General features: G+C 42.8%; 1 protein-coding gene across 1 annotated transcript; it reads right to left on the reverse strand.

Moving 5' to 3' along the window:
- Positions 1 to 1,753: 1,753 nt before the first annotated feature.
- Positions 1,754 to 24,933, reverse strand: dab1b (DAB adaptor protein 1b). The gene is made up of 13 exons (XM_054596542.1): positions 24,864 to 24,933; positions 18,561 to 18,700; positions 15,485 to 15,583; positions 13,529 to 13,660; positions 12,166 to 12,285; positions 11,662 to 11,700; positions 9,135 to 9,200; positions 7,497 to 7,556; positions 5,517 to 5,564; positions 5,048 to 5,153; positions 3,779 to 4,426; positions 2,284 to 2,411; positions 1,754 to 1,843 (listed from the first exon to the last, which is right to left on the reverse strand). The coding sequence occupies exons 1-13, from the start codon at positions 24,931 to 24,933 to the stop codon at positions 1,754 to 1,756; spliced, it is 1,746 nt and encodes a 581-aa protein (XP_054452517.1).
- Positions 24,934 to 25,270: the final 337 nt, after the last annotated feature.

The following is a 25,270-nucleotide window of genomic DNA, read 5'->3' on the forward strand; positions in this document are numbered from 1 at the left end:
ACAATGATCTGTTTACTGTATACAAATGACCTGACAAGAACAGTGACTGGACGACAAAAATAAACCTGATAAGGCATAATGCACTCTACTGTCTCCGAGCTCATGGTGATTAAGCCAGTGTGGGTTTAATCTGCTTATTTATTGAAGAAACAAAACAGAGATATGATTCAAAGAGGCAAATTGTAAACAATGCGACCTCAGCTGGAAATGTAGAATATCTAAAAACATAGAGATGCAGGAAAATCTGCCTCCTATTTACTAAATAAAAAAACCTGAAACCTTGAAGGAGTAGTAGGATTTTTTGCCATCTTTCAACCCCTTCATTTCTTTCAAGCTCAAATGAGTGAGACGGTTACAGCAGGCTTTATTTTGAATGACCATGTAACACAGATTCACAGTTCATATCTCAACAACCGAACAGAAACAAAGATATGTTTCATAATAAAAAAAAATGAATGGCTGCAAAAGCGAAACAAACATCCAGACGTCAAAAAATGGAGGTGCTGGTAGGGCATTGCTTGAGAGAAACACAGGTAGTTGGCATCCAAGAGGCAGAGAGCTATCTTATGGCACAGAGGCTCAGGTATAGGGGGCTGGGCGGATTCTTATTTACAAAATAGATGTTTGCAAAGTCTCCACATAGATGCCTCAAAGTCATTTCGATAACTAAGAATTCACAGCTTATAAAATAAGAAAGGGAATTCAAATCTTTTTTTTTTTGTTTGTTTCAGGTCTAGAAGGAAGCTGCACAGAACAGTCTGGCTCACAGTTGAGTCCGCTGAATCCACATTTAGTCTGTTCATGCAAATGGACGAGTCGGCGGAGCAACACTATGAGAACATTTGGCAAATCCATCTGCTGAGCACAGTCTTTGCTGGTGGCGGTTGACAAGCAAATGTCAACCACATACAGTAGGACGCTGCTCCTCTTAAAAGGCTCCAAAAAAGAATAATTAGCATCATCAGTGTCACCATGGCCGGTTTAATGCATCCTCACAGGTATAAACTCATTAATCCGTTACAGGAGGGTGGTGTCGCCTCCTGCCGTAGGTTTCGGTCAAAGATTAAAGGTCACTTCCTGGTTGAAAGGTTATTTCATTGGACGATAAAGCCAAAGTCTGGTTGTCATGCTGAGGAGTACATTAGAGTATGTGGCCTCTGGAGGAAAGCAGATCCGAGGACAGCCAGCTTATTACAGAACTGCCAAAATATCCTTTAAAGGTTGAAAAAACAGAACAAATCTGCGTAATCCAGCTGTGAGAGGTGCTGCTGTTCACAGTCACTCATCCTTCTCTTCTTCTCTTTCTCGTGAGCTTCTTCTGTCTTGGCCTTGAGAGCTTCCATCCCCTAAAAAAAGACAAATCAATTGATCAAATCGTGAAGCTGCATTTCTGCAGTTACAAATCTGAACCACCAGGTGGCAACTTTGTGCCTTCCTTGTCATTCGTTTGGTTGATACAGAGAGGAGTAATGACAGGAACATTGAACTAAACCAAGGCTCTTTCCCAAGTGGCAATAAACCATTCATCGGCGAGGGGAGATGAGAAAAATGGGAACATAGAGCGAATAAAGTAAAACAGAGCCGGGTTATGAAAGAATTCAGGCGGGGTGGGGTTGTCATTGAACATTTGAGATGAAAAGAGACGTGGAGAAAAATGCATGAAATGCCGCAATGTGAAGGTAGTTGATATATAAAACAAGGACAAATAAGAGAGGAGGGGACGGTGTAATACATACTAGGTTTTCGTGCTTCTCTAGCTGTCTTCCTGTGGACAGGTCTGATCCTGCGAAGGATCAGGAGCTCCACATGGCACCGGAGATATCGACCTTGCAACACCAGAGCCCTGAGAGAACGAAAGGGATAAAGCTGTAAAAATGTATATTTTGCAGGTGACATGCTCTGGCAGAATCAGTTTTCCTCATAAGCTTGAGGGGATCTGAAAAAGTGCATCTTTTTTTCTCTCACATTTTCCAGAAAAACATCAGTGAAACATTTAGGATAATTACTTTGACCCATCATTTTACCTTATTATATATGATCTAATCAAGACACTTAAATCATCTTTGATCTTTCATGTGTAATTGGCTTGACATTTTTCTTTAAAAAAAAGGGTAAAATCAATCCCATTTTGTCATATTAATCACGTGACATCTACTGTGTGTGATTACAGGCGATGTACTTGAAAACAGATCATCCATATGACAATAATAGATAATAGCATCGTGTCAGTCAGTTTTTAACACCAATCCATGAATCTTGTCGACCCAGGGGGGCGGAGCTCACCGATTGCTCCTCCTTGGCGTTGATGCAGTTACCGTCTGGGTCTACAGGGGAGTGATCTGTGGGGGGGTCACTGGCCTGGGAAGGGGGGCAGTCTGAAGACGAGCTCTGCTGAGGGGCTGGAGTGGACGCTGCGGAGAGAGGAAATAAGAAAAAGGACATATTATGGGATATCTACTTTGTTGACTGAGTGTTTAATGCTAGTCTGCTCTCTGAATACGATTTAGCATCAAGCTGGTAACGTGCATAACCTTACTGAGAAGCAGTGGATTCAAATCCAGATCATGACCTTTACTGCATGTCATCCCTTTGACTTTTTTTTCTAAAATATCTGACTTTCTGTATTCTGCACATTATCAAGCAAAGCACAACTTTATTAACATGCACGCCAACCTTCACACCTGTCTGATCTCCTTAAACCTTATATTCCATCCCGTGCTCTCCCCTCTCACAATACAGAGCTTCTTTCTGTTCCCAAAGTTTAAAATACAGTCAGCAGGCTGCAGGGCCTTTTCCTATCACACCCCCTGAATTCATATGGACATCAGACAGTCTGACTCTGTTGTGGCCTTTAAATCCAAACGTAAAACACATCTTTTCAGTTATTGGCTTATTCTTATTGCTTATTCTTCGATTACTTCAGGCCTTCTAGCTGTTACCATATAAATCAATTGATCTATAAAGCATAGTACCTATAATATATATAATTATATATATATATCCTGAATATGGTCAACTTTCTGAAAACCACTGCATCTCTCTAACCCTCTGTTTGTTTGTTTGTTGGCCCACAAAGCACATAAGCCTCCAAGCTGTCGCTGTTGGTGCCTCTTTGCAGATGTTTGGATCTGGGTTTTCGTAGATTTAGCCTCTCCTCATGTCTATTCCTCCCTTGTGTGCATGTTGTCCTTGTCTCTCTCTCCCTGTGTGAATGGTGTTCTTGAGCTTTGCCTTGTGTGTTTGTGTAGTCCGTCCTCTTTCGGGGTCTCAATGGTTGAGAGGTGGTTGTGTGACTCAGTTCTGTTTTGCAACACCTGCAGTTGCTCGCAGATCTTTATTCTTCCTACATGTTTTCATGTTTCATTTTGATTGTCCTTAGTGTTATTTTACTAATCTATTGCAGTTTTTCCGCTCTGGGAGAGAGATCTCTCCTCAGTTGCTCCTGCTGAGGTTTCTTCCATTCACTACTACTTTGTATTGTATTTCATAGCAATCCATCTAATACTTTTGGAGAAATCTCACTCAAAACCACAAATGTTAACATCATTGTGGCGCTAGAGGAAATGTCAGGGGGATACATCGACTGGGAACAATGAATGCCGGTACAAATTCTAATGGCAATGGATCTGAAAATAGACCAGTCTGTGATACTGCCATCCATAGGTACATCCATTTAGAAAGGCTGAATGCTTTTTGAAATGCTTTTCTAATAAAGGGATACGGATGGAGGTTTAGAAAGATGTAATCATGTAGGAAGACAACACTTAGGAACACTTACGTGATTCAGTAGACGGTGATGTGGATGTCCCCGGGCTCAAGGTCATCCTAGAGAGATCAAGGTCACTACAGCTTCCTTCCTCTTCCTGTGTCGCAGCAGCTGAAGGTGGCAGCAGCTGACTGCAGACCAGTGTGTCAGGTACACTCATGAGGCCTGGGGTCCCACACCTGCTCACCCCTGCAGACGCAACGCCAGATCCCACACCTGCTGCTCCGGCTCCTGATGTAGAGGGGCCCTCGCCTGCGTCTGAGTCAAGGCCGAGGCCCTCCTTCCCCAGGCTCAGCTGCCTCTGAAGCAGAGCTGGGTCGGCCGTGTGCTGGGGGCTGGTGATGGCAGAGGAGGGGGCCGACATGTCGCAGGCTTGGGGGCACATGGTGGTGATGGGTACCAGGCCTTGGAGCATGGCAGCTGGTATGGCGTGCCCTCCCACGCCCACGGTCTGGGCAGGCATGTAGGCTGCCATGGCCGCCCACTGCTGCTGAGTGGCTGGGAAAATGTTGGCCTGGCTCCAGATGACTGGCTGACCACCGGGTAGGACCTGAGCCACCTGGAGGGGCCCCTGTACGGGGAAGGCCAGAGTCTGACCCTGGGCAGGAAACGGCTGCTGGGCCCACTGGGCGGCCTGCACCGGACCCATGGTCATATAACCTGGAGCAAAAACAAAGAGGAGGAGAAAGAATGATTAAAGGATAATAAAGCTGGAAAAGGAATCAGAAATAATGATAATAATTATAGCAATAACTATTATTATTTTTATTATTTTATACGCTAACAAACCTGCAGTAACTTGTTTGAGATCAGTAATCAATGACACACTTTTTCGGTTACTGTTGCATTTGATTGAAAATACTTCCTTGTTGGAATGTTTCAGGACAACATCTACAACATCAAAAATCTGAGATTTAAGAGTCTGCTGCCAAATAGCATTGCCTTCATAATCTGTGTTATCTTGGACATGCACATCTTCAAAATAATTATGTGAATAGTTGTTTCCTGCCTTAAAAAGGTTGCCCTTCAATAGGCTGCTCTTTCTAAATGATGGTGGGACATTTTTGAATGTTCTTGGAAAACCACAACGTCAATGGTTTCGCTAAAATACGCAAAATCACCATTATCTGAAACATCGCTTTACAGTATCTCTGTGGTACAGTCAATCATGGCAAGGCTTTTCACAAACTGCACATCAAAGAAAGACATCCCCACCAGCACTTTATTTTCTTTTATGTTTCATATTTTGGGATAAAATGCAGTTTCAGTGCGGGTAGCTACCTGACGGCACGGAGGTGGGGCTGAAGGGGGCGTACAACTCAGCAGCGTGTTGCTGCTGTCGGCTGCTCCTGCTAGGGTCCAGTGTGTTGGCGGGGGATGGGGGCATCTGGTAGGCAAAGCACACACACAAAAACACACACACACACACACACACACAACACACACACACACAAAAACACACACACACACACACACACACACACACACACACACACACACACACACACACACACACACACACACACACAGATGTCACTACTACCAAAGTCACCTAAAAGTCACCCTGGCTGCACATATTACTTTAATCTGCAGTACTGTCGGATATTCAGGTAATTTAGATCTCTGCGACTGTCCTAATACAATGACTTAACACTAGAGATAAAATAATGTAATTTCACCCTGCACTTCTATCAACTTGTACCAATTACACAAAGTTAATCGGGGTTCGGTTTTGTGTTGTAGTACTCACCGAGGGAGGAGTGGACATGTCGCCAAAAAGATCAAAGTGGTTGATGTTCTGCGAGTTGTACCAAGGGGGTTAGGGAGAAAGAGAGACAAAAATCCAGTGATACATCACGACAATGAGATTTGCACACTCATGAAACCTTGTATTCATCTCCAGATAGAGAGTATGGGTGGGTAGGTGTGGGGAGTGAAATCTATTCATAAAGGCAGTTTGTGCTGTGGATGGCAAGAAACAACTATCCCCTCGTTTCATTATCAGAAAATGGATCTAAAATGAATCTTTCATGGCTCGCTATAATTGAGTGGGTAAAAGGCTATTCAGTCCTATAAAACAGACTCTGATTAGATATTTTTATGTCTGCCAATCAGGAGGGGCCCCTGTGAGTTCCTGGGCCGCTTTATCATGCTGATTCGACTCCGAGAGAAGATACATACACAGAGGAGCGTATTTATTTCATCAAATATATGAAAGGAAGAAGCTTCATGAACCACCCAACCGAGACAATGAGGCCACCTCACCCTATAGGCAGACGTGACCCCTGCTCTAGTCCTCTACTGAAACTACTTAAAGAAGAGGGGGGACGCGGCTATGAAAGACACTATGGAATGACTAAGTTGCATGAAATGTCTCTGGGGCCATGCACAAGCAGACAAGGAATCACCGTGAAAAAGCACAAAAACACACAGAACACACAGGATTTGCATGCTATAAATAAACACATACATGTACAAACACACACATGAAAAAAAGAAAAAAAGAAAAAGGAGGAATCACAGCAATCAGTGTTGCTGCTAACAGGGTGTTATGTCCTCCTTGAATAAGCCGGGACATGGCGGATTGCAGTTTGCACGGCATTTTGGAACCATTGAGGGTCACAGAATGAGTCTGAATTTGGAAAAAAGGTAAACATTGTACACAGAGGTCTCTCCCTGCAGGCACTGACACACATCAGGGGAGCTCAGGGCTCTCAAAAAAAGCTCCAACTGAATGAACAGACAAGCAGTAACACTTAGAGATATGGAAGCGCTGCTACTTATACTGGCATGGGCTGTTTGGGTGAGATAGCGAGGGGGCCGGGACAGTTTATCTGTTTGATATGCTGAGCAACAAGCACACAAACAGCGGAGAGCAGAGAAGCACTTTGCTAGGGCTGTTTTCAAAAGTTGCGTGGAAATTGTCTCCGGGTGAATGTTTTGGCGCAATAGGCTTGAATGAATGTTTTTTTAAAGGCGATTTGAGAGATGTAACAGAGTGGTCACTGCATGGTGGTGAAGAACTCATAAAACCTACCAGGATGAGGTGAAATATATTTTCAGTTTGATGAAAAGGGAGCGGAATCAGAAATGCTTTTTTGGGCTGTTTTCTGAGCCAAGTACATTGTTATTCATTAAGGGTCCAGCTTTTATGGCCTTGTCTGTATGTAGCTGCGAGTAAACTGCATGCAGCTCAGCCCAAAACCCCACCTACAAACCTCTCGTCCTCATCCTCTGAGAAGGATGGAACAGCCACCCCTTTATTTATCTAGTCAGTCCGCCGTACCACTCAGATGGGACGGGCAAACAGACTCCGAGCCGATTTCGTCTCCATCTGTCCACGACATGCGTCAGATTTTGCACAAGATTGGATTTTGGATACGAAGCCTGCCTCTCTAATGTCCTGTGAAATTGCTGACATGTCAGACTTTGGTTGACCAATCAATTAGTCTTATCTCTTCAAGCACTAGGCATGACCAATGTAGCTTTGTTTCATCATAACAGAAAGCGGATGCAGACATAGACCCCTGTCTGAGTCGTTCTGGGTTTAGGAAATCCATTTTAGAGCCTGTAGGCTGTTATTCATAACTACAACTATTAAATACAGTAGAGCAAAATAATACGGATGGAGACTGTCAAAGGGGGCTAAAGGCACTTCCTTCAAGAGGATGTTAAAGAGAGGTTTGCAAGAGTAAAGAAACAAATGATAAAAAAAAATAAAAACACCTACAGTCATGAAATGGCGTTTTGGGACATCATAGATCCCTTCCTTCTGCTGACTGGTTGGGACCTGCATTGGATTGGAGGTCGATTCAAACGTAAGTAACAGAGCAACACCCTTTTATGTTTTATGTTTAACAGGCTGGGTTGTTAAAAAAACAGGAGCTTACAAGAACTGAAACATGTGAATAGAAAATGAAAAAGCTTTCTGCATCAATTCTCTATTTAGTCATTTTTTAAAGATGCTATTTTATCTGTTAGGGCAATGGGATTATGCAAATTTTACAGCTGTTTTGTTGAATCAATTCTACTTAAATCAATATTGATTGCAAACAACGCTCGACGAAAGTGCGTGCTGGTTCTGTGAGTATTAGGAAAGCCTATTGTTATTCTGCAACAGTACGTCTCAACTGGTTCATCTGACAATACGAAAATGCCTCGGCTCTGGCCTCCTTTGTATATTTCTCTCACATTTATTTAAACTATCTGTTGCTCTTAACCTCGCTGCCTGTCTCCCCCATCGCTCCCTCGACTGGTTAACTCTCCCGTACGTTTTCCCCAAGTCTATTGATCTTGTTTCATTCGGAGATCAAATGGCATCGCAAGTGATTAATCTCTCTCTCTGCATCTTTCATCTTCAGAGGAACGCAAGATACAGAGAGGCATAAAGAGGAGGAGGAGGAGGAGGAAGAGGAGGAGGCGGGAGAGAAAGGGAGGGGGGGTAGGATTAAACCAAACGACAGGTCCCTAGAGTCCTAGCTGGTCCTTCAAATGGTCTAAAGCCAAAAGGTCAAAGTGTTGGATATATAAAAGGAGCCTGGTATGCAGGTGTTGGGAGAACAGCTGACCTTGACTCTTCTGCTGTTGTTGGAGGCATAATATTAAACATAAAGCTGCTGCTTTTTTACTTTAATCTTTAAAGTAATAATCCTACAGTTTTTCATGAAATCAAAACAGATGTCATGTTTCAACAGTTTTCATTATAATTCTTTGCATACTGTAATTACCTCTCTATATGGCAGTTTTCATTGGTAGTGGGGAGTCTGACATTCCCATGCTGGATTAACGGAGGAACCAATGCATGCATGTAATCAAGTCTAATTTGATCTCATTGTTAGCCTAATTGTTTCGTGTGTGCTCTCTCATTGCACTGTATCAGAGCTGTATACATTTTACTGCAGCTGCTTCAAATAAAAGCGTGCAACTGGCGAAACAGGGCTGGCTTTTATTGTGAAGGAGCCACGGGAAACGCAAAGTATTTGTCATCGCTCTTAGCGTTGGTGTTACAGAAAAAGACATGCTAATTTTCCCATTTTTCGACAGGGGATCAGTTTTAGTTATAGCAGGGAATAAGGGATTAAAATCTTACGGATTATAACTTTAACTTGAACCTCTTAATAGAACTCACATCTTCTTTTAGTTCTTTCCTACAAGGCGTTTTATCTTCAGCCAAGTTAAAACAGAGACCCTTGGTTTGAAATATCTTTGAATCCCCAGAAAAGCCCTTCTCCAAAAAAACACTTTGTAACTTCTTACATGAATCTTGAAAGGTGTCATGAAGTCATGTTGTTAGTACTTTTACTATTATTATAATCTATCACAGGGTATGAAGAGGGAGAAGAAAAGGGGGCAATGCTTGTCTTTGTACCTGATAAACGCTCTCCTCTGACTGGGGGCCACGGAGCGGTTCGTGTCCAGCCTCAAACACTATGTACTACAGAACAGAAGTAGTGGGCAAGGCGTAGAGGTGCAGAGAATAATGAGATGTGAACACAGAGAGAAAGGTTGGCATATAAAACAGAGAGATACAACGAGGGAGTGAATCATGACGAGAATAAATGAAAGCACAGGGGAGCGAGGATGGCGTGGAGTGGGGAGTGAAATGAGATCACGAACATGAAGGGTGTAAAAAAAATAAATGGGGCATGGGAAAGAGGAATGGGGGAGATGTTGAGAGAAAGAAAAAAAAGATTGAGGTGGGAAGAGGAAAGAGCACAAGTATAATAGGTCAGGCAGTAGTTTAAGGCAATGTGGAGGTCTTAGCTGGAGATCTCCTTTCAACATCAGCAATATGATGCTCCACCTCTTTCAGAGGAAATAGACCCAGACGTCAGATTATTCGCTTGAGATCCATAAATCAGTATCTCCTTTTAAGATTGATTTTAATAAATGCCTTTATGGATCTCAATTAGAAAGAATAGGTCGACATTTTTGGAAATACGTGTATTCACTTTCTTGCGGGTAAAATGAGAAGATAATCTCCCTTTGTCATATCTGTATGGTAAATATGTAGCTGGAGCCAGCAGCTGCTTAGCTTAGTTTAGCATTAGGACTGTAAACAGGGAAACAGCTAGCCTGGCTCTGTCCGATTGTAATAAAATTTGTTCACCATTTCTTGACATAAACAAGACTTAAACTAAATAAAACTGACAAATGACCTAATTAATTTAATAACGCAAAGTCTTATTAAACAACCTGCATTCATCTCACACCGTCCTAGTCGACCAAAACCATCTGTTGTTCAGAAGTTGAGCTGTTTGACCAGTTACACTTCCATCAGTAAGAACCGCTTTGTTTCAATAACGTTATGTCTCTGTCAGAACTGCTATCTGACATAACCAGTTCTCAGAAGACACAGATTTATGGACTAAATTATTCTACAATCCACTCAGAATTAGACAAGAAGCTGCAACATAAACGTTTGGATAGACAATTATAAAAAGGTATTTTAATGTAACATCATAAGGGGCTGTGGATGTAATGTGAAAATTAATTTCAGTCTGTAATGTTAAAAGGAATGAGTAAATTGTAGCATTATTGTCGTAGTCAACCATCTAAAGAAATAACGCTATGTTAACCAAACTTTTAGCTTCTCTTCTTAATCTTAAACCAGAAAACGAACAGAACTTTAATGACAAAGTGAGTTAATCATCTTCTGAATGATCATCAGTGAAGAGAACAGAAGCTAAAGCTAATGCTAGGTGAGGAGGAACGACAGAGAGTGAGTGGTTCTGTTCAAACAGCCAGAGTTTGAATATGACAACTAGATTTACCGAGGAGAGTCATGATGTTGTGTAACTCTGCTCAGCAGTAACAGAGCAGAGTAACCTGGACACTGTATGTGTGCACACAGTGCCTTTACCACTAACCTCGGGACGGATGAGAACAACCCCTGTTACCATGGTAACAATACACAGCAAAGATGGCCACAGCTGTAACAAATGCTGAAAATGCTTTTTTTTTTATAAAACATGATAAAAATTTGACTAGAATTTTGTTATGAAAATAACAAATAATGACTCAAATTGGACCCATTTAAAAAAATCAGTCAAAAGTCCAAAACTAAATAAAAAAGTGCCAAAGTTAACACTGCATCTCTAATAAGGTGCTGGCAGGTGGATTGTGTTACCTTTGGACAAGCAAAGCTAACGGTTTCCCCCTGTTTCCAGTCTTTATGCTAAACTAGGCTAATTGGTTGCTGGCTCCAGCTACAAATTCACTGCGCAGACACAAGAGTGGTATTGATATTATCGGCAAGAAAGTGTCAAGAACAAGTGTATTTCCCAAAATGTCAAAGTACTTCTTCAAGATTCTGGCCACAGTCTGGAGTTTTGTCAACCAACATCAACATAATCGGCAGCTGCAAATGGAATGACTTTATGCAAAACACACTTTAAGAGCAAAGAACAGAGGTGATCTGAGAGGTGGTTGGACGTACCACTGAACATAGCATTCAGAGTAAGAGTTAGTGTTGTCTGTATTCAGTGTGAGCAAACACAGAGAAAAAAAAAATCATGTTCAGCCAAATAAATGCACAGGGCAGAAAGGAGGGAGGGGGTAACAACCAGTCAGGGGGGCATGTCTTTGGAAAAAATCAGAACATTGACACAGATCAACTTAAAAAATATGGTTTTACAACACTGCACTGGCAAATGGGAGTTGGATGGTTGAACAAAACTGTCCACTAGGATGGTCTACTGTGTATTACTCGAATGGTGGAATATCATGAATCATTAATTCAAGCAGAGCAGTGACTGGAGGAGATATTTAAATTAATGATTAATTGTTTTTTTCTTTTTATTCCAATCTTTAAGAGTGAAAACAGCACCAGTGAAGCTAGAAAAGCATCGACATCAGCAGTGTTTGGTTCCTGCTCTGTGTGCCTACGGACCTACCTGGTAAACTGGATCGTCCACTTCGTCCTCCAGGATGGTCTGTGCGTTGGTGGGACAGAAGGCAGATGACACATTTTGTTTTTCATCAGTAAGACAGTGCAGCCCAATTTAGAGTCTGATTAGAAAGTAAATGGAAGGACAGAAAACTACGCAAAAAAAATACATTCATCTCAGTCCGTCTTTTCCTTCCAGTAACCATAATTACACACTCACGGTGTGTTTTAATGAAACAGTGATTTGGTACATCGAACACACACAACGCGTACATTTCCTGTCACACATACCTGACTCCAATAAGAAAAAGCATCTAAACCTGTTGCATTTCCATTATACCTAGATATTCAACATATAAACCAATGGTGCAGACAAACACGCTTCAGTAGAAGCTTGAGAGTGTTAAGATTTCTGTTGTGAATGAATTGCTGGCTGAATTACATTACGTGTGATCTCGCCTCCGAATGGGAAACGAAACTAAGCGAAAAAAGCAGAAATGTGCCGTCCTACCTGGTAGACGGCCTGCTCACACTGTTTGTCCTTCTGGGCCTTCTTCTCCATCTCCTCCCGCTGTTTAATGTCGTAGATGAGCGTGAAGAGGTCGCGCAGGTCAATAATGAGAGGCTCCGCCTGCATGAGAGAAGGAAGAGGAAGAAGAGAATGTGGAAAATTAAGGAGCGGGAAGTAAGACAAGAGAGGAAATGGACATAAAAAAAGAGATATAAGGAAAGCAGTGGACAGTGAGATGAAGGGCAGCGTTGTCAGCAATGTCAGAAAAAAATATTCATATTTTTGGAAAATGATCTTAAAATCTTCAGGAGTAACGTTAGAAAACAATATTAAACAGAATTCTGAGGTTACTAAGACTTGATTTAATGTGTTACCCTCAACAATGTAATTAATATGTTTCATTATGTGGAGTGACCTTTATGAATTGTTTTTTATTTTATTATGTATTTATTCAAATATTCTTTTTGATATTTTAGTCAGCCAACATTGCGTAAAATAAATTGTGAATGCAGAATATGAAGATGTTTGATTCTGGCCTTGTCACAAGGAAAGAAGCTCAGCAGAGAGTGGGGAGCAATTCACAATTAATGCTCAATCAAAGAACTCAGAAGTTAAGACAAGATGAATATCTACTTGTTTATTTTGTATCTTTCTGGTCAACTGGTGTCTTGTAAATATACCTGACCTGAAAATAATGTAGTACAAACCAGCAATCGAGGTGTGCATTTTAGAAGTTTCTTAGAATAAACAACAAGGTGGTGTTAAAATGAACATAAAACAGTTTTCCATCTTCAGAAAAACAAATGAAAGAATTCCCTTTTACATGTTAGTGAACTGACCTACAGTACACATCACAGAAATCTCCAATTACACCACTATGTGTGTTTTTCACAATCCTGCACTGGAGCTCCTGAGCTGCAGCTGAAGATTTATGATTAAACAAAAGATTGCACATCTGTAGGCCTGATACTAAGACATGAGTCAAACTTGACAGAAATGAGGACTTAAGATTAATTAATTAGGACTGCCTAAAGACTTGATTTGAGACTTGAATGCAAAAACATGGACGTCTCCAATTTTAATCAAAGTGTTTTTGAGAGTGCAATAAGGGTCTTGCACAGCCAAACAGCTTAAATATTTAATTGTTAGGCCTACTATATGCATAGCATTGACTTGGTCTCAGCTATGTAAACACTCCATTTGGTTGTGTAATTTCATGGTCGGCCTTTAAATATTTTTAAAAAGACCTGACCCTCAATGATCTTCTGACTTGGTTTGGAACTGCCCTGAAAGACTTGAGACTTGACTTGGACTTGCATAAAATAACTCTTTGACATCTCTAGTAATGTGGAAAAGTACTTACCGACTGTGCGGTCTTGATGGCCACAAACTTATGGTGGCCCTCTTTCCCGCAGACGTAGCCAAAGGCCCGGTGGTCCCTGGTGTCCTTGGCGATGTAGCTGATCTCGTGGACTGAGTGGTGATGCATGAGCACCTATATGGCAGAGATGTGTGTTACAGCAAAGAACACATGGGCCTGGTGAAATAGGATTTTCACACAATCTTGCTGCCCTTAAAGATGAAAAAAAATGTCTTGTTTCATTCGTTTTTTTAAATGATGTTTTACAAGTACAAGAACTATACACTGTGTTGGCAGGAAAAGTAGGGCAAACCCACTTTAAACATCTTTGCATATTGTTGAGCCAAATTTAACTAACCACCACAGAGGGAGGAGAGATTAAAGGGTGTTCTAATCTACACAGTACTATATAGATACTATACTTACTACAGAACTTGTAATCCAGTAGCATGATATTTGTCGTGTGCTGTTCTGCCAGATTGTTTGACATCTCTTTATTTAAGTCCGTCTTTGATATCAGCAGGACTTGAGATGCTGGGAAATTTAATGATTGAGAAAAACTAAAATCCATCCCACTTTCAAAAACTACTGTATGATGCATTTATGACATTTGACAGCTAATAGACAGTAAAAAGACACCCCCAAAAAAGCTCACAAAACATAAATACGCACCCATAAATTCACACTGGGAGTAATTCCGCTGTCACTCCACTATTAGCAGAGATAAGCTTAAGCACTGGGGAGGAGCTTTCGTTTTAACATTAGCCGATATTCAACGGGGAGCGTAGCTAGTAACGCCTCAGATTAATGTACAAAATACAAAACTAATATGACTTGTCGACTCGATTCAGCAGAGAATCATGTCAGCTTCACATAAAGTATTTCCATCTAAAAGCTTGCTGATGCTGCCCGCCTAACTCAAGAGGGATATTAAGTATGGAGGGTTATTTACTGCCAGTAATCAGTAAATAAAATGAGAAGCATTAGGGGGCATGATTTCCGAAACAACAAATGAGCTTGTCAAAAGCTGGTGAGCTGGCTGGTGGTGGCTGGAGGCTTAATGTTCTTTTTCATTAGCGGCTAAAGACACACCACTATCACCACCAGTCATATTGAAAAGAGATATTATCAAAGATGGGGTGTTTTTCGGGGGAGTAGACCACGGTTGGTGGTAGGGTGTGGGGTCGGCAGCCACGGGACAAACGCTGTTGCATAATTATCAGTTTAGCTCTAATGACAGCTGAGGTGGAGCCGTGGTGTAATTAGCATTAGCGGCAATGATCATTAAGGGGTGGAACTGAGTGCTAATTATCGGTTAGCGCTGATGAGCAGAGTGGGCCTATCTAGCCAACACTTCGCCCCAGGACGGGGGAGAGCCGAGTTCCTCGATCATCCTGTAATGAAACAGCAGGCCTCCAAGTCCGCCAGAGGGATGGAAGCCAGTATGGAGGTGGAAACAGCCCGTCTCATAACGTCACCATAACATTGCTCAATGTGCTATCATTAACAGGCAGAACGGGGCCTGAGTGATCTTAAGTAGGTCCTGGAGTATACCACTAATATTACTAGGGTGCTAAACCCATTTACTCAAATATCAAATGGAAGACCTGTAATTGAAGGCTGTCAAGTTGAATCTTTATGAGCTAAAGGGCCAACTGTCCAGCGGAGAGCATGCTATTGCTTATTTTGCAATGATATTTGAAGAGTGATGGCATTTTTATTGTATTTCAGCACAACCTTGTGAATCATATTCCTTCTGCACAGATAGTGTAGTCGACCCAATGTGTCAACGGTGCCAGCCAGGCTAACAAGATGGCGGCCCTGGCAGCCGCTGTGAACTGAACCGTGCCAGCGTCTGCCCTCTGGATGTCCTATACTGTAGGTTCGCAGGACAGCAGCTGGGCGGAGGCCTCACGGTGCAGCTCTGCCACTGGGCCCACTCGCTGACATGCTACTCACCCCTGATCTTTCACAGTAAATCTTGATCCCGCCGAAAGAGACCGTCAAAAACACTCTCTGCTTGTGCTCCCCTTTGGAACGTGCCGAGGAAGCCATTCCCTGCAGGAGATTAAAGGAAACGACATGTGGAGATGAAAGGATATGAGCTCAGCGAGAGAGACAGTGAGCTTTCTTCTCTTCTGACTCAGGTGAGTGTGACAGCGGGAGATTGGGGGGGAGAGATTCAGGGATGGGGGAGGCAGAGGTAGGGTGACAAGAGTTACATGCGGTGTGATAATACAGAACGTTCTTTCAAGTGCCGTTTCTTGAAGCTTCGCTCTCAGAGGAATTCACACGTCGCATTGTGCAGCTAAGTCTTATTATTATTACGGCCAATTTTTTTTTTTTCCCCAAGCACCTTTTTTCTCTCCCTTTTCTTGAAGTTGGTTTACTGCACTTCAACGTGACATACGCAAGTGCTAGCTAACAACAATAGGGTGAGATTTGCTGACAGAATGGATCGCGCTGCTGACCGACCAACTTGCGCCGACAACTTCACAGTGTGCTGACTAAACAGCCCATCCAGCCTTTGAAGTGCATTTTTTCCCATGGATCTCGGTAGCTCCCCTTTTTTCTTACATTCTCAGCTCTGATAAAGAAAACAATTAACATTTCCGCCATGTTAAATTTGACGCGACCTGTGTGCTTGACATGTCTTTTTTTGCAGAACAAAGCCTGCGGGAGAAGAGGAGAGGGTGAAAGAGGAGAGGAGATAAGAGGAGAAGAAAGACCTGCCTTCTGTGCTGAATATGTCTGACATACCTGCAGGCCCAGTAACGTTAATGAGTGACCAACCTCTTCTGTACATCAGCTACACTCCACTTCAGATTTTTTTCTAATAAGGTTTCGGTAATATTTAAAACCCAAGCCATAACAGGTCACAATCATCATTTTAAAGCTCTGCTTCTTGCAGGGAGATGTTAAAGGAAAAATGTGCATTCATCTTGACATAAATAAATGTAAATGTATAGGAGAGAAAGAGCACCTGAAGGGACAAAGGGAGTATTAAAACAGAAAGGGTAAAGAGAGAGGTATAAAGGGCAGAACAAGAACAGGGATAAGGAGGAGATGAAGTAAGTGAGAGAGAGAGGCGGGAGGGAGGGCGGGAGAGTCGATGGATGTTGTCAATCAGCAATCGGCTTCTCCATTTGGTGGATTAGTCCTCAAGGCAACGTGAGGCAGCTCAATAGAGACCCCGTCCCCTCCTCTATACCCTCTCCAGATCATAGCAGGTCGGTATCGACTGCTCCATTGACTGTAACTGACTAGTAGCTGGTGACTACTGGAGTCATATGGAGGGCAGTGCAGGAATGTCAGAACGGGGTGGGGAAAATGTTGCTTTATTGGACATATCACTTGAAATGGATATTGGTGATGAGAGGCTTTGCCTTACGGCTATCCGCCTCTTTCTAGTGGGGCTTCCCACACATTTAAGCTTCAGCAGAGTGTGTGAGAAGACACTTAAAAAGCCATGCGTATACGTCCTATTGGAGGAGGATTTATCCCGAAGCCACCTACTGCAAAGATGCTTATGTGCTGCTTTTTTCCCCAACAAAGAGTGATAAGTACTTCCTGCTTTCTACTGTGGAGCCAGTAAACATAGCTGGCATTTAAGAGGATACAGAATAAACTTTAGAGAAGAGGAAGCAAACTATTCTGAATAATATGTCATTTATCTTGATGATTGACTTTAATTGTCGTTAGCTAAACCCCTCCCCAAACCGCTATTGTCCAATTATAACTTAGCATCCAGGTCTGCTAAGCTTTGTATTTCTCCACATGTTGAGGCGGTGTGCATTAGTCTCTATTAACAGCAATACTTGGCATACATCTGGACATCTGGCTTCAGCTTCAGCCTTTTAGAATGATGCACTGTGTGTAGCCATCAAGTGCATAATTAGGTACCCTTTCCATGATTCTCGTTTTAAAACAAAGCTGAAAACACAAAACAAATCAGCTGGTGCTTTTTCAGACCACGTCATAAAGCTTATGTTAACATAATCAGGTTACATCTGCCTCAGTCGTCATTTTAACTGATGAAATTGACTGCATCTGTTAAAAAGAAAATCTGTTATCAAGGTAAACTGTTTCTGTGAGAGAACAGAAAAGTGGTAACTAGTGAATCTACACTACATTTTGGCACAATCACTTCAAAATAAGTAAAAAAACTCATCCCTCTCATCCACAATCAATAATATTTAGGCTTGTGCTAAATTTGACTATTTTGACCCATTTTACTTGCAACATTACGTCAAGAACACTGGGTAAAAGATTATCTGGGTCACATTATCACAGTTTGCATATGTGCTACAAGTATAACATTGTGGACTTTGTTGCAAAAATAGTAGGCTGTGACTGACATGATAACACATTTAAGAGGCAGACATATGGGGGGGGGGGGGGAGGGGGGGGGTGTTGTTGCAGTCAAACTCTAAAAAGTGAAAATTTACTACTCAAGTGATGTAATGCTGTCAGCGTCTCAACATAGGAAGCCAGTTTGCCTCCAAGGTCAATCAGCTGTATGAATAAATACAGGGAGCTTTGAGCAATGCTAAAAATACAGCAGCCTTATATAGGGAAAGTAAAGCACAAAGCTGCTACCATTTTGGAAAAAGATACAAACCTAACCTTACAGTAGCTACGTGACAAAGGGCTACCGAATAATATGGTTGGACTTTTATTAGTTCCGTCTGGTCAGGTCTTTACAGAGCTTCAGTGAGTCATATACAGGACAAGACAGCTCCCATGACTCATTCAACCGACAATACAGACATGACCAAGCATGCCTTTTCCAAATCTGAAGGTGATGAGTGAAGTAGCTCAATGATGTCCCAACAGATACACACACACAGACACAGACACAGACACACACACACACACACACACACACACAAACACACACACACACACACACACACAGAAAACACACACACACACACACACACACACACACACACACACACACACACAGAAACACACACACACACACACACACACACACACACACACACACACACACACACACAGATATCTGCACCTTCAGCTTCATCATGGAGTCCTGGCACAGCTTGTCCCCGCGCGCCGCTGTCACCTCATCAATCCCGATCAGCTTGGCCTTGTAGCGCACGCCATCTCCACGGAAACGCTTAATAAGCCCCGCCTCACTGCGGTCCTGACCTGCAGCGGGAGAGCGAAAGGGAGGATGGGGAAATAAGAAGGAGAAAATGAGAGCAAGTGATTAGAGGAAGCAAGGATGTGAGCTCAACTGAATCCTACAACTTTAGCATCATGCCCTGCTTGAGGTATAGAGCCTACTGTGTATGTGTGTGTGTGTGTGTGAGAGAGAGAGAGAGAGAGAGAGAGAGAGAGAGAGAGAGAGAGAGAGCGAGCGAGCGAGTTGGCTGCTCTGGTATAAATATTTATAGAATAGGAAATGCAGAATGAATTGCAAATTAGCAGCAGTGAGCAAAGATTGAAAGAAAATTGAACTTGAGATTGAAAATGAAGCCGGATAAAGCTGGTGGACTAAATGAGAAAACAACTGGAACATTGAGAACACTCTGCCATAACCCATTGCAGGGCATTGTGGGGCATTCACATTGAAAGCTCGGGTCGGAAGGTTACGAGGTGGTTGAGTGGGGGCGCTCACTCCTACGCCTAGCCCACGCCCACGGTTCCCATGGGTGCTATTGGTGGTGACACAACCAGCTTGAATGGCTGCTATTGAGAGGAATCATCTCGGTCCAGCGCTCACCCATAATCCACCAGGCCCTCCCTGGGTGACGGATGTTTGGTGGGTGGGATGGTGGTGTCAGACAGGAAGGCATTTGAGAATGTGTGTGTGGCTGGCCTCGGGCTTTATAATGTCGCCCCCTCCCTCTTCCCGCTCATCCCTGTTGCTGATTACTCTGTCTGTCAATCTCTGAGACTGTCGCGACACCACCTTGACACAGACACCTTTCTAATTTTTGACTCTGCGCTATCTGCCGTCGCGTTGTTTTGATTAAGAAGGTGCGAGCCTCGAGCGCCGTCTCGAGCTCCTACAACGTATAAACAATCCCCTCATAACCTGCGCCGGTTTTGTTAGCCTCAAAACACCATTTACCTCTTGGATGCTGGATTTACATGGCGAGATAGCCGCATTTCAAAATCAAGGTCACCCTTACCTTTGAGACTTTAACAGTGTTCAATCCCCCTGCTCATTCAATTCTAGGTCAAGAGCCCGTACAGTACATCAGTTAACGGCTAAGTTAAGTGGCTGGCTAAGCTGTGTGCAGAGAAGAGGAGTAAGAAGGTGTAATATCCCTAACAGAGACTGTGGGGCTGCACTCAAAGACAGTATAACACCGAAATGACCTCATTCCACACAGAAACACACAGTATCGCCATCCATACTACATCTACCCTAACAAAAAAATGTCATTTCTCATTCCATCTCTGTAGTTTCCAAGAAAATTTTGATGCAAATTAAGCGGCTTGTTCAAATGGTGGAAAAACGTCCAAGTTCGCATGCAGGCACTTGTGTCGGCTATGCATACCCTCTCACTAATTCATGAGGGAACATTTCTCTAAAGGGGGGGAGGGTGTGTGTGTGTGTGTGTGTGTGTGTGGTGGGTGTGGTGTGTGTGTGTGGGTGTAAAGTCTCTAAGCAAGTGAATGTCAAATCTGGTTCTAATTCAGACTTGTTTCTAAGCCAGAGGATAATGAGAGTTGTATACAGCCACCGTGTTCCTTTCAACATTAACCAGCCTGGCAAGCACACGGAACCCATGTAGAGAAAATTACCATTCCCACTTTGAAGACAAACTCACTATAAGGACAAACGGTATACATTGATATGTATGTGCTGTTGCTTGAACACTGCAGGACAGAGGGCGGACTCCTACAATCATTTCTGCTGTACCTTGTTCAACCCATCCCTCCTACAGTGACTGGAGCCTACTCATACAGCATTTTGTATTCCATCCAGATTTTACTGACTCATACACTAATGTAATGTAAAATGCATGCTGCTCCAGTTGCATTTTAAACACGATCGGTCCAATTCCATGCAGCTCTCTCGGATGAGCTCTAACCAGATGTTCTGTGCCATTTGTTTCTTTACATACAGTTCGCCGTTTCCCCCCTAATAACACTTCAGGAGAGATTTAGAGGGTTTATGCACAGATCCTTAAAAAAAAGTAAGCCTCGCATAACCAATGAGAGTCTTGACACAGTGGCATAACTCGTAACGCTACGTGCTCGGGGTTCAGATCAAGACGAGCGAGTGCGCTGTATTTGAAAACTAAAGAGCTGCGGGGCATGCTGTTTCATGTTGTTACTTTTACTGTAAGAAAGGAGAGGAGAGAGGGAGAAGGTGTGTGTGTGTGTGTGTGTGTGTGTGTGTGCAGGGGGGTGACACATATTCCTCTGGCTTTCTGGATTTACAATTACCCAAGGTTGAATGGCCTCACTATATTTATGGCCCATAAGCCTGATGTTCATAATTTGTCTGACAGAGGGCTGCCTAAAGCACAGTCAGCGTCTAAGTGTATCCTACACATAGGACAACATGCCTGCCACTTGGGAGTCCTGGTGGTCAGAGATGCATGTGTTCTAGGTTAGAATCCAGAATGGGACCTTTATTACACCCTTCTGCCCCCAATATATCCCTGTGCCCCCAATTTCAAATGATTTAATAAAGCCATAAAATAGCCAAAACTTCAAAAATGGAGCTGAGATTTAACAGCCAGGCAGCAGAGGGCCTTAAATAAAACGCTACCTCTCACCCACCTGACACAGACAGGCCCTGAACCAGGACCATGGAGAGAACAATTACTGTTAGCCCTGTTCCATACTGTTTCAGGGCTTGTCTCTGATCACAGTGTTGCATCCTCCTCCTTGCCACGTTAGAATGGGGACAGTGAAGAGACAGATGGCAACAGATGGAGAGTCAGAAGTGCCCCTCCAGATATAAGGACTTGGCAACAAGGAACGTTTTGTTGGGGATCTGGGCATCGAGGCAGCTTAACCTTTGAACCGTGTGTATCCGTCTCCTCCTGTCAATATTCCTGTCTGCTAGAAGGCCACACACGCAATGCACCGAGCTATAATGAGCGGCGATGCCTCCTGAGTCATAGGTTCACCTACATGCTATCTACAAAAGGAAAACACTATGCATGTCCTATCAGCGCGGGGGTCTGATGACTTTAAGCAGCAGTAGAGAGAGTGATGTATGAGGAAGGCAAATCTGTCCCTGCCATCTGCCTCCCTACATGTGCACGAAATAACTTTCATGAGGCTCAGCAGACACACACAGATACACACATACAAACACTAACAGCAGCCGCCGTTTCCTCGTCCAACCCACACCGATGTCGAAATTCCTCCACCCAACTTTGGCATTAAACAGGAGATTGAGATTTTGGGGTTTAATGACTGATCGTTAAAACAGCCACAGAGTTAATGAGGGGTATTGTGCACATCGTCAATGCAGAGGACAGACCATTGAATCACAACAGAGTTACATGCAGGTATTGATGTGTGCTGAGTGGTGATTGGTGAGATCCTTCTTTAGGTACGGGGCTCCACAATGATGCTATTATCACACTCACGGTGCAGCAGTGGGATGAACAGTTTGATAAGCGTACCAGCAAATGATCTGGTCAAATGTAGGAAATAGTGTTTGAATAGGGAGAAATGGTTTCTATTTGTTCTGCCTCTTACAACATTTGCAATAAATGTCTTAGATTGGGTATAAGAGACTTGTAATTTTAATATTTTTTGCCTCCCTCTGTCTCTTTCTGTGTCCGTCTGCTGGCATCTCCGTCCTCCTCTTTTTCAATGTCTCTCTGTCCACTTTCCGTGCCTCTCTTTTTGAATTTTTTTGCACACAGATTACAGTCGGAGAGCAACAGTTGCTATGGAGATGGAGCAAAGCCACGCATGTTGATGGATGGAGGGGAGCTTTGACTTTACCATGACAGCCAGAGTTTGCTGCAGTGAATGATTTTTTTAATAATTGGCGAGAGCTATGACTTTCCTTAAATTAAACACAAGATAGTGAGTCCAGTACCAAACAAATTGTTGTATTTCCCCCTGAAATATGTTCTTTAAGCAAATTATGAATCAATAGGCACATAAGCAGCATATGCAGTAGAAGATTAGGCTGGAAATATTCTCGATTTTCCTAATTATCAACAAATCCCATAAAAAGACCAAAACCAACATTTACCGTATCCTGCCAACAAGCGTCTTTGTAGATATCAAAAATCTGAATTGGGCAATAAAATATTATTGAGTAACAAATTAAAATGAAGTGATTCAATATTTTAGCAACGGTTCATAGTTTAAAGTTCAGTAATAACATTACAGTTACTAATCGTAGTAATGCTTTGTCTCCTTGATATTATGGCAAAAGTCAAATAGGCGTTAGCTTGGCTCATGGGCTGCAGGTGTGAGGACGTGTCTAACCTCTGCCAAAAGAAGATGGCAATGCATTCCAGTAACTCCACAGTTGTATTATTTTCATGTTGTATATTTGTCCCAGCTAGCCAGTAGTACAGTTGGAGGGAGTATACACCCTGGTGCTTCACTGTGGAAACGGAACTTCTAGAGCAATTTGAGCAGTCCCTGGATCTACTGAAGATAGCTGTTGATGGATAGCAATTACCTCAAACTGTAAAGTGAGGTTTGTTGGTTGTGAAATTGCAATGTGTCTTTTCCTATTTCTACTAACTTTAAATCATTTTGGGAAGCAGGCTTTCTCGGCTAGTGTTAGTTGAGGAGAGTGCCCTTGTATTTGTGAAATGTAGTTTCTTTAAGAAATGTTCAACAATGTAAAAGGAAATGCACTGTTGCACTGAAGTACATGTTCCTTCATAACGATGAATATTGGCATTGTGTCATTTTTAAGGTAAATCCCATCTATACCATCATGCCGCTGGACTTTTTAGTCTGGTTTGAGTAACAAATGCTAAAAACTACAGTTCTCTGCTGTTTCAAGAAATTATTTAGCCTTAAGAAAAATTACTTTATATTTGCAGTCATATTTGCAACCCCTTCAAAATATATATAACAAAACAATATATATATATTTAAATCTTCCAGAGGGATGAATGGACTTGAGTGTTACAAACAGAGGAGGATAAGTCAGAAACACTGTTACGTATGCATGATTTTGGTCTTTATGGGAATCATTGACATGATGAAAAATATTAAATAACAGCAATCTTTTCTCTTAAATCACACCAATTTCTACTGCAGCTTCCCAGCCATATGAATATATACAGTGCTTTGTCTAGATACATGTCATCAACGTGATCCTCAGCAGTGTCCTTCACCTGGTCCTGAGCCCGCTCACAAACACCACTAGCTGTGCTGCCTAACAGTCTGCCTGCATTTATGTTGCCCTATTTCCATTTATATGGATCTAAATAGCGTCTTTACTGATTGTGACAATGGTCCCTGCAGCACATGTGATTAGCATGATAAAGTCAGGGGCTGATAGCCTGCACTGATAGCCTGCACTGATAGCTCGCCACATGGCCACGTGTGTAATAGCCCCCTCACTCTGCTCTCCCCCCTCCACTTAACTCAAATCAATGGGCCCTCCTTCTGCCTGGCCATTTATCTGAGCAAGCCGACAGGGCCGGTGAAACGGCCACAGAGGACCCGGCCCAACGGCCTCATTACAGCCAGCCCGCAGAAACCAGATTTACTGGACTAGCTGGAGTGGCTTTATTCATGGACGGAGAATTTAGTTTAAAAAAAAAAAATAGCATGAAGAGAGGCATGACCAACGAGAAAAGCATCCCCTGCTTGCTCATCTCCTCCCCCCCTTCCTGTGGATCTCATTCTTTCTCCCTCTCTATCTTCTCCTCTTTTCTCCCTTCAGCCAATTCAATCCCATTTCAATCTCCCAGTGAAGTTTCAGAGAAAGCCTCGTCCTGTTACATCACTTATGCTGTTCATCAAAGAGACAGGGTGTGAATGACCCTGTCCATGACACCTAAATCATGGCGCTACCATACCCTGAGGCTACATGGAATAGATGTTACTACATCTGGATCTTCTAGGCAAACTCGTCTGAGAGAAGCTTCTCTCCATGTATTCCAGCTTTATTTATCTCCATCCAAACATGGTTTTAAGTTATGTTCGCTGCCTGCCAAACATGAGAAAGCTGCCAGTTTCACATTTTGTCTAGACTCCCCTACGTTCTTCTAGTCATATTTTGAGTACTCTTCCTTCAACATCATATATATCAGACATATTTTCTTGCATTCAACTACATTACAGAATAGTTGTACTAATGCATTTCTATGGCGATGGAACAGAGTTTGCTAAGTAGCATCTCACGTACCTTTGATCCTCCTGGACTCCTTTCGCTGGCTGGTTTTGACACCCGGCTGGAGCTCGGCCTCCGCTGACATCCTCCACTGCTGGGTCCCTTGTCCTGCTCACAGCGGATCCACCATGGGTTAGCAGCACACTAGCTAATCCTCCAAACTCCCAGTGCCCGATCCCCCCCGCACTCCAGTCTTTCTTACAGCCGCTCTTTGTTGAAGAAAATCTCATTCAAATCCATGATGAGATGTCTGGTACTCCTCAATAAATGAAGATCCAGCATTGATGACTACACTGCGTCACTGCTGGCCCATGGTGTTTGAGTAACGCTGAACAACACATGAAAAGATGGTTGGATTTGGAGCTTTGTGATCCTCTCGAGAGCAGCCTCAGATCAGATTTGACATCTTCTGGAGTGTACCT

This window comes from Anoplopoma fimbria, chromosome 3, assembly GCF_027596085.1.
Source record: "Anoplopoma fimbria isolate UVic2021 breed Golden Eagle Sablefish chromosome 3, Afim_UVic_2022, whole genome shotgun sequence".
Lineage (NCBI taxonomy): Eukaryota > Metazoa > Chordata > Actinopteri > Perciformes > Anoplopomatidae > Anoplopoma > Anoplopoma fimbria.

Excerpts from the sequence above, each read along its gene's own strand:
- dab1b (XM_054596542.1), bottom strand. The coding sequence starts at position 24,933 with ATGTCAGCGGAGGCCGAGCTCCAGCCGGGTGTCAAAACCAGCCAGCGA. Across the intron at positions 11,701-12,165 it reads GTGAGCAGGCCGTCTACCAG|ACCATCCTGGAGGACGAAGT; the intron begins GTAGGACGGCAC and ends ACCAACGCACAG. Across the intron at positions 1,844-2,283 it reads ACGCCAAGGAGGAGCAATCG|GGCTCTGGTGTTGCAAGGTC; the intron begins GTGAGCTCCGCC and ends TCGTTCTCTCAG.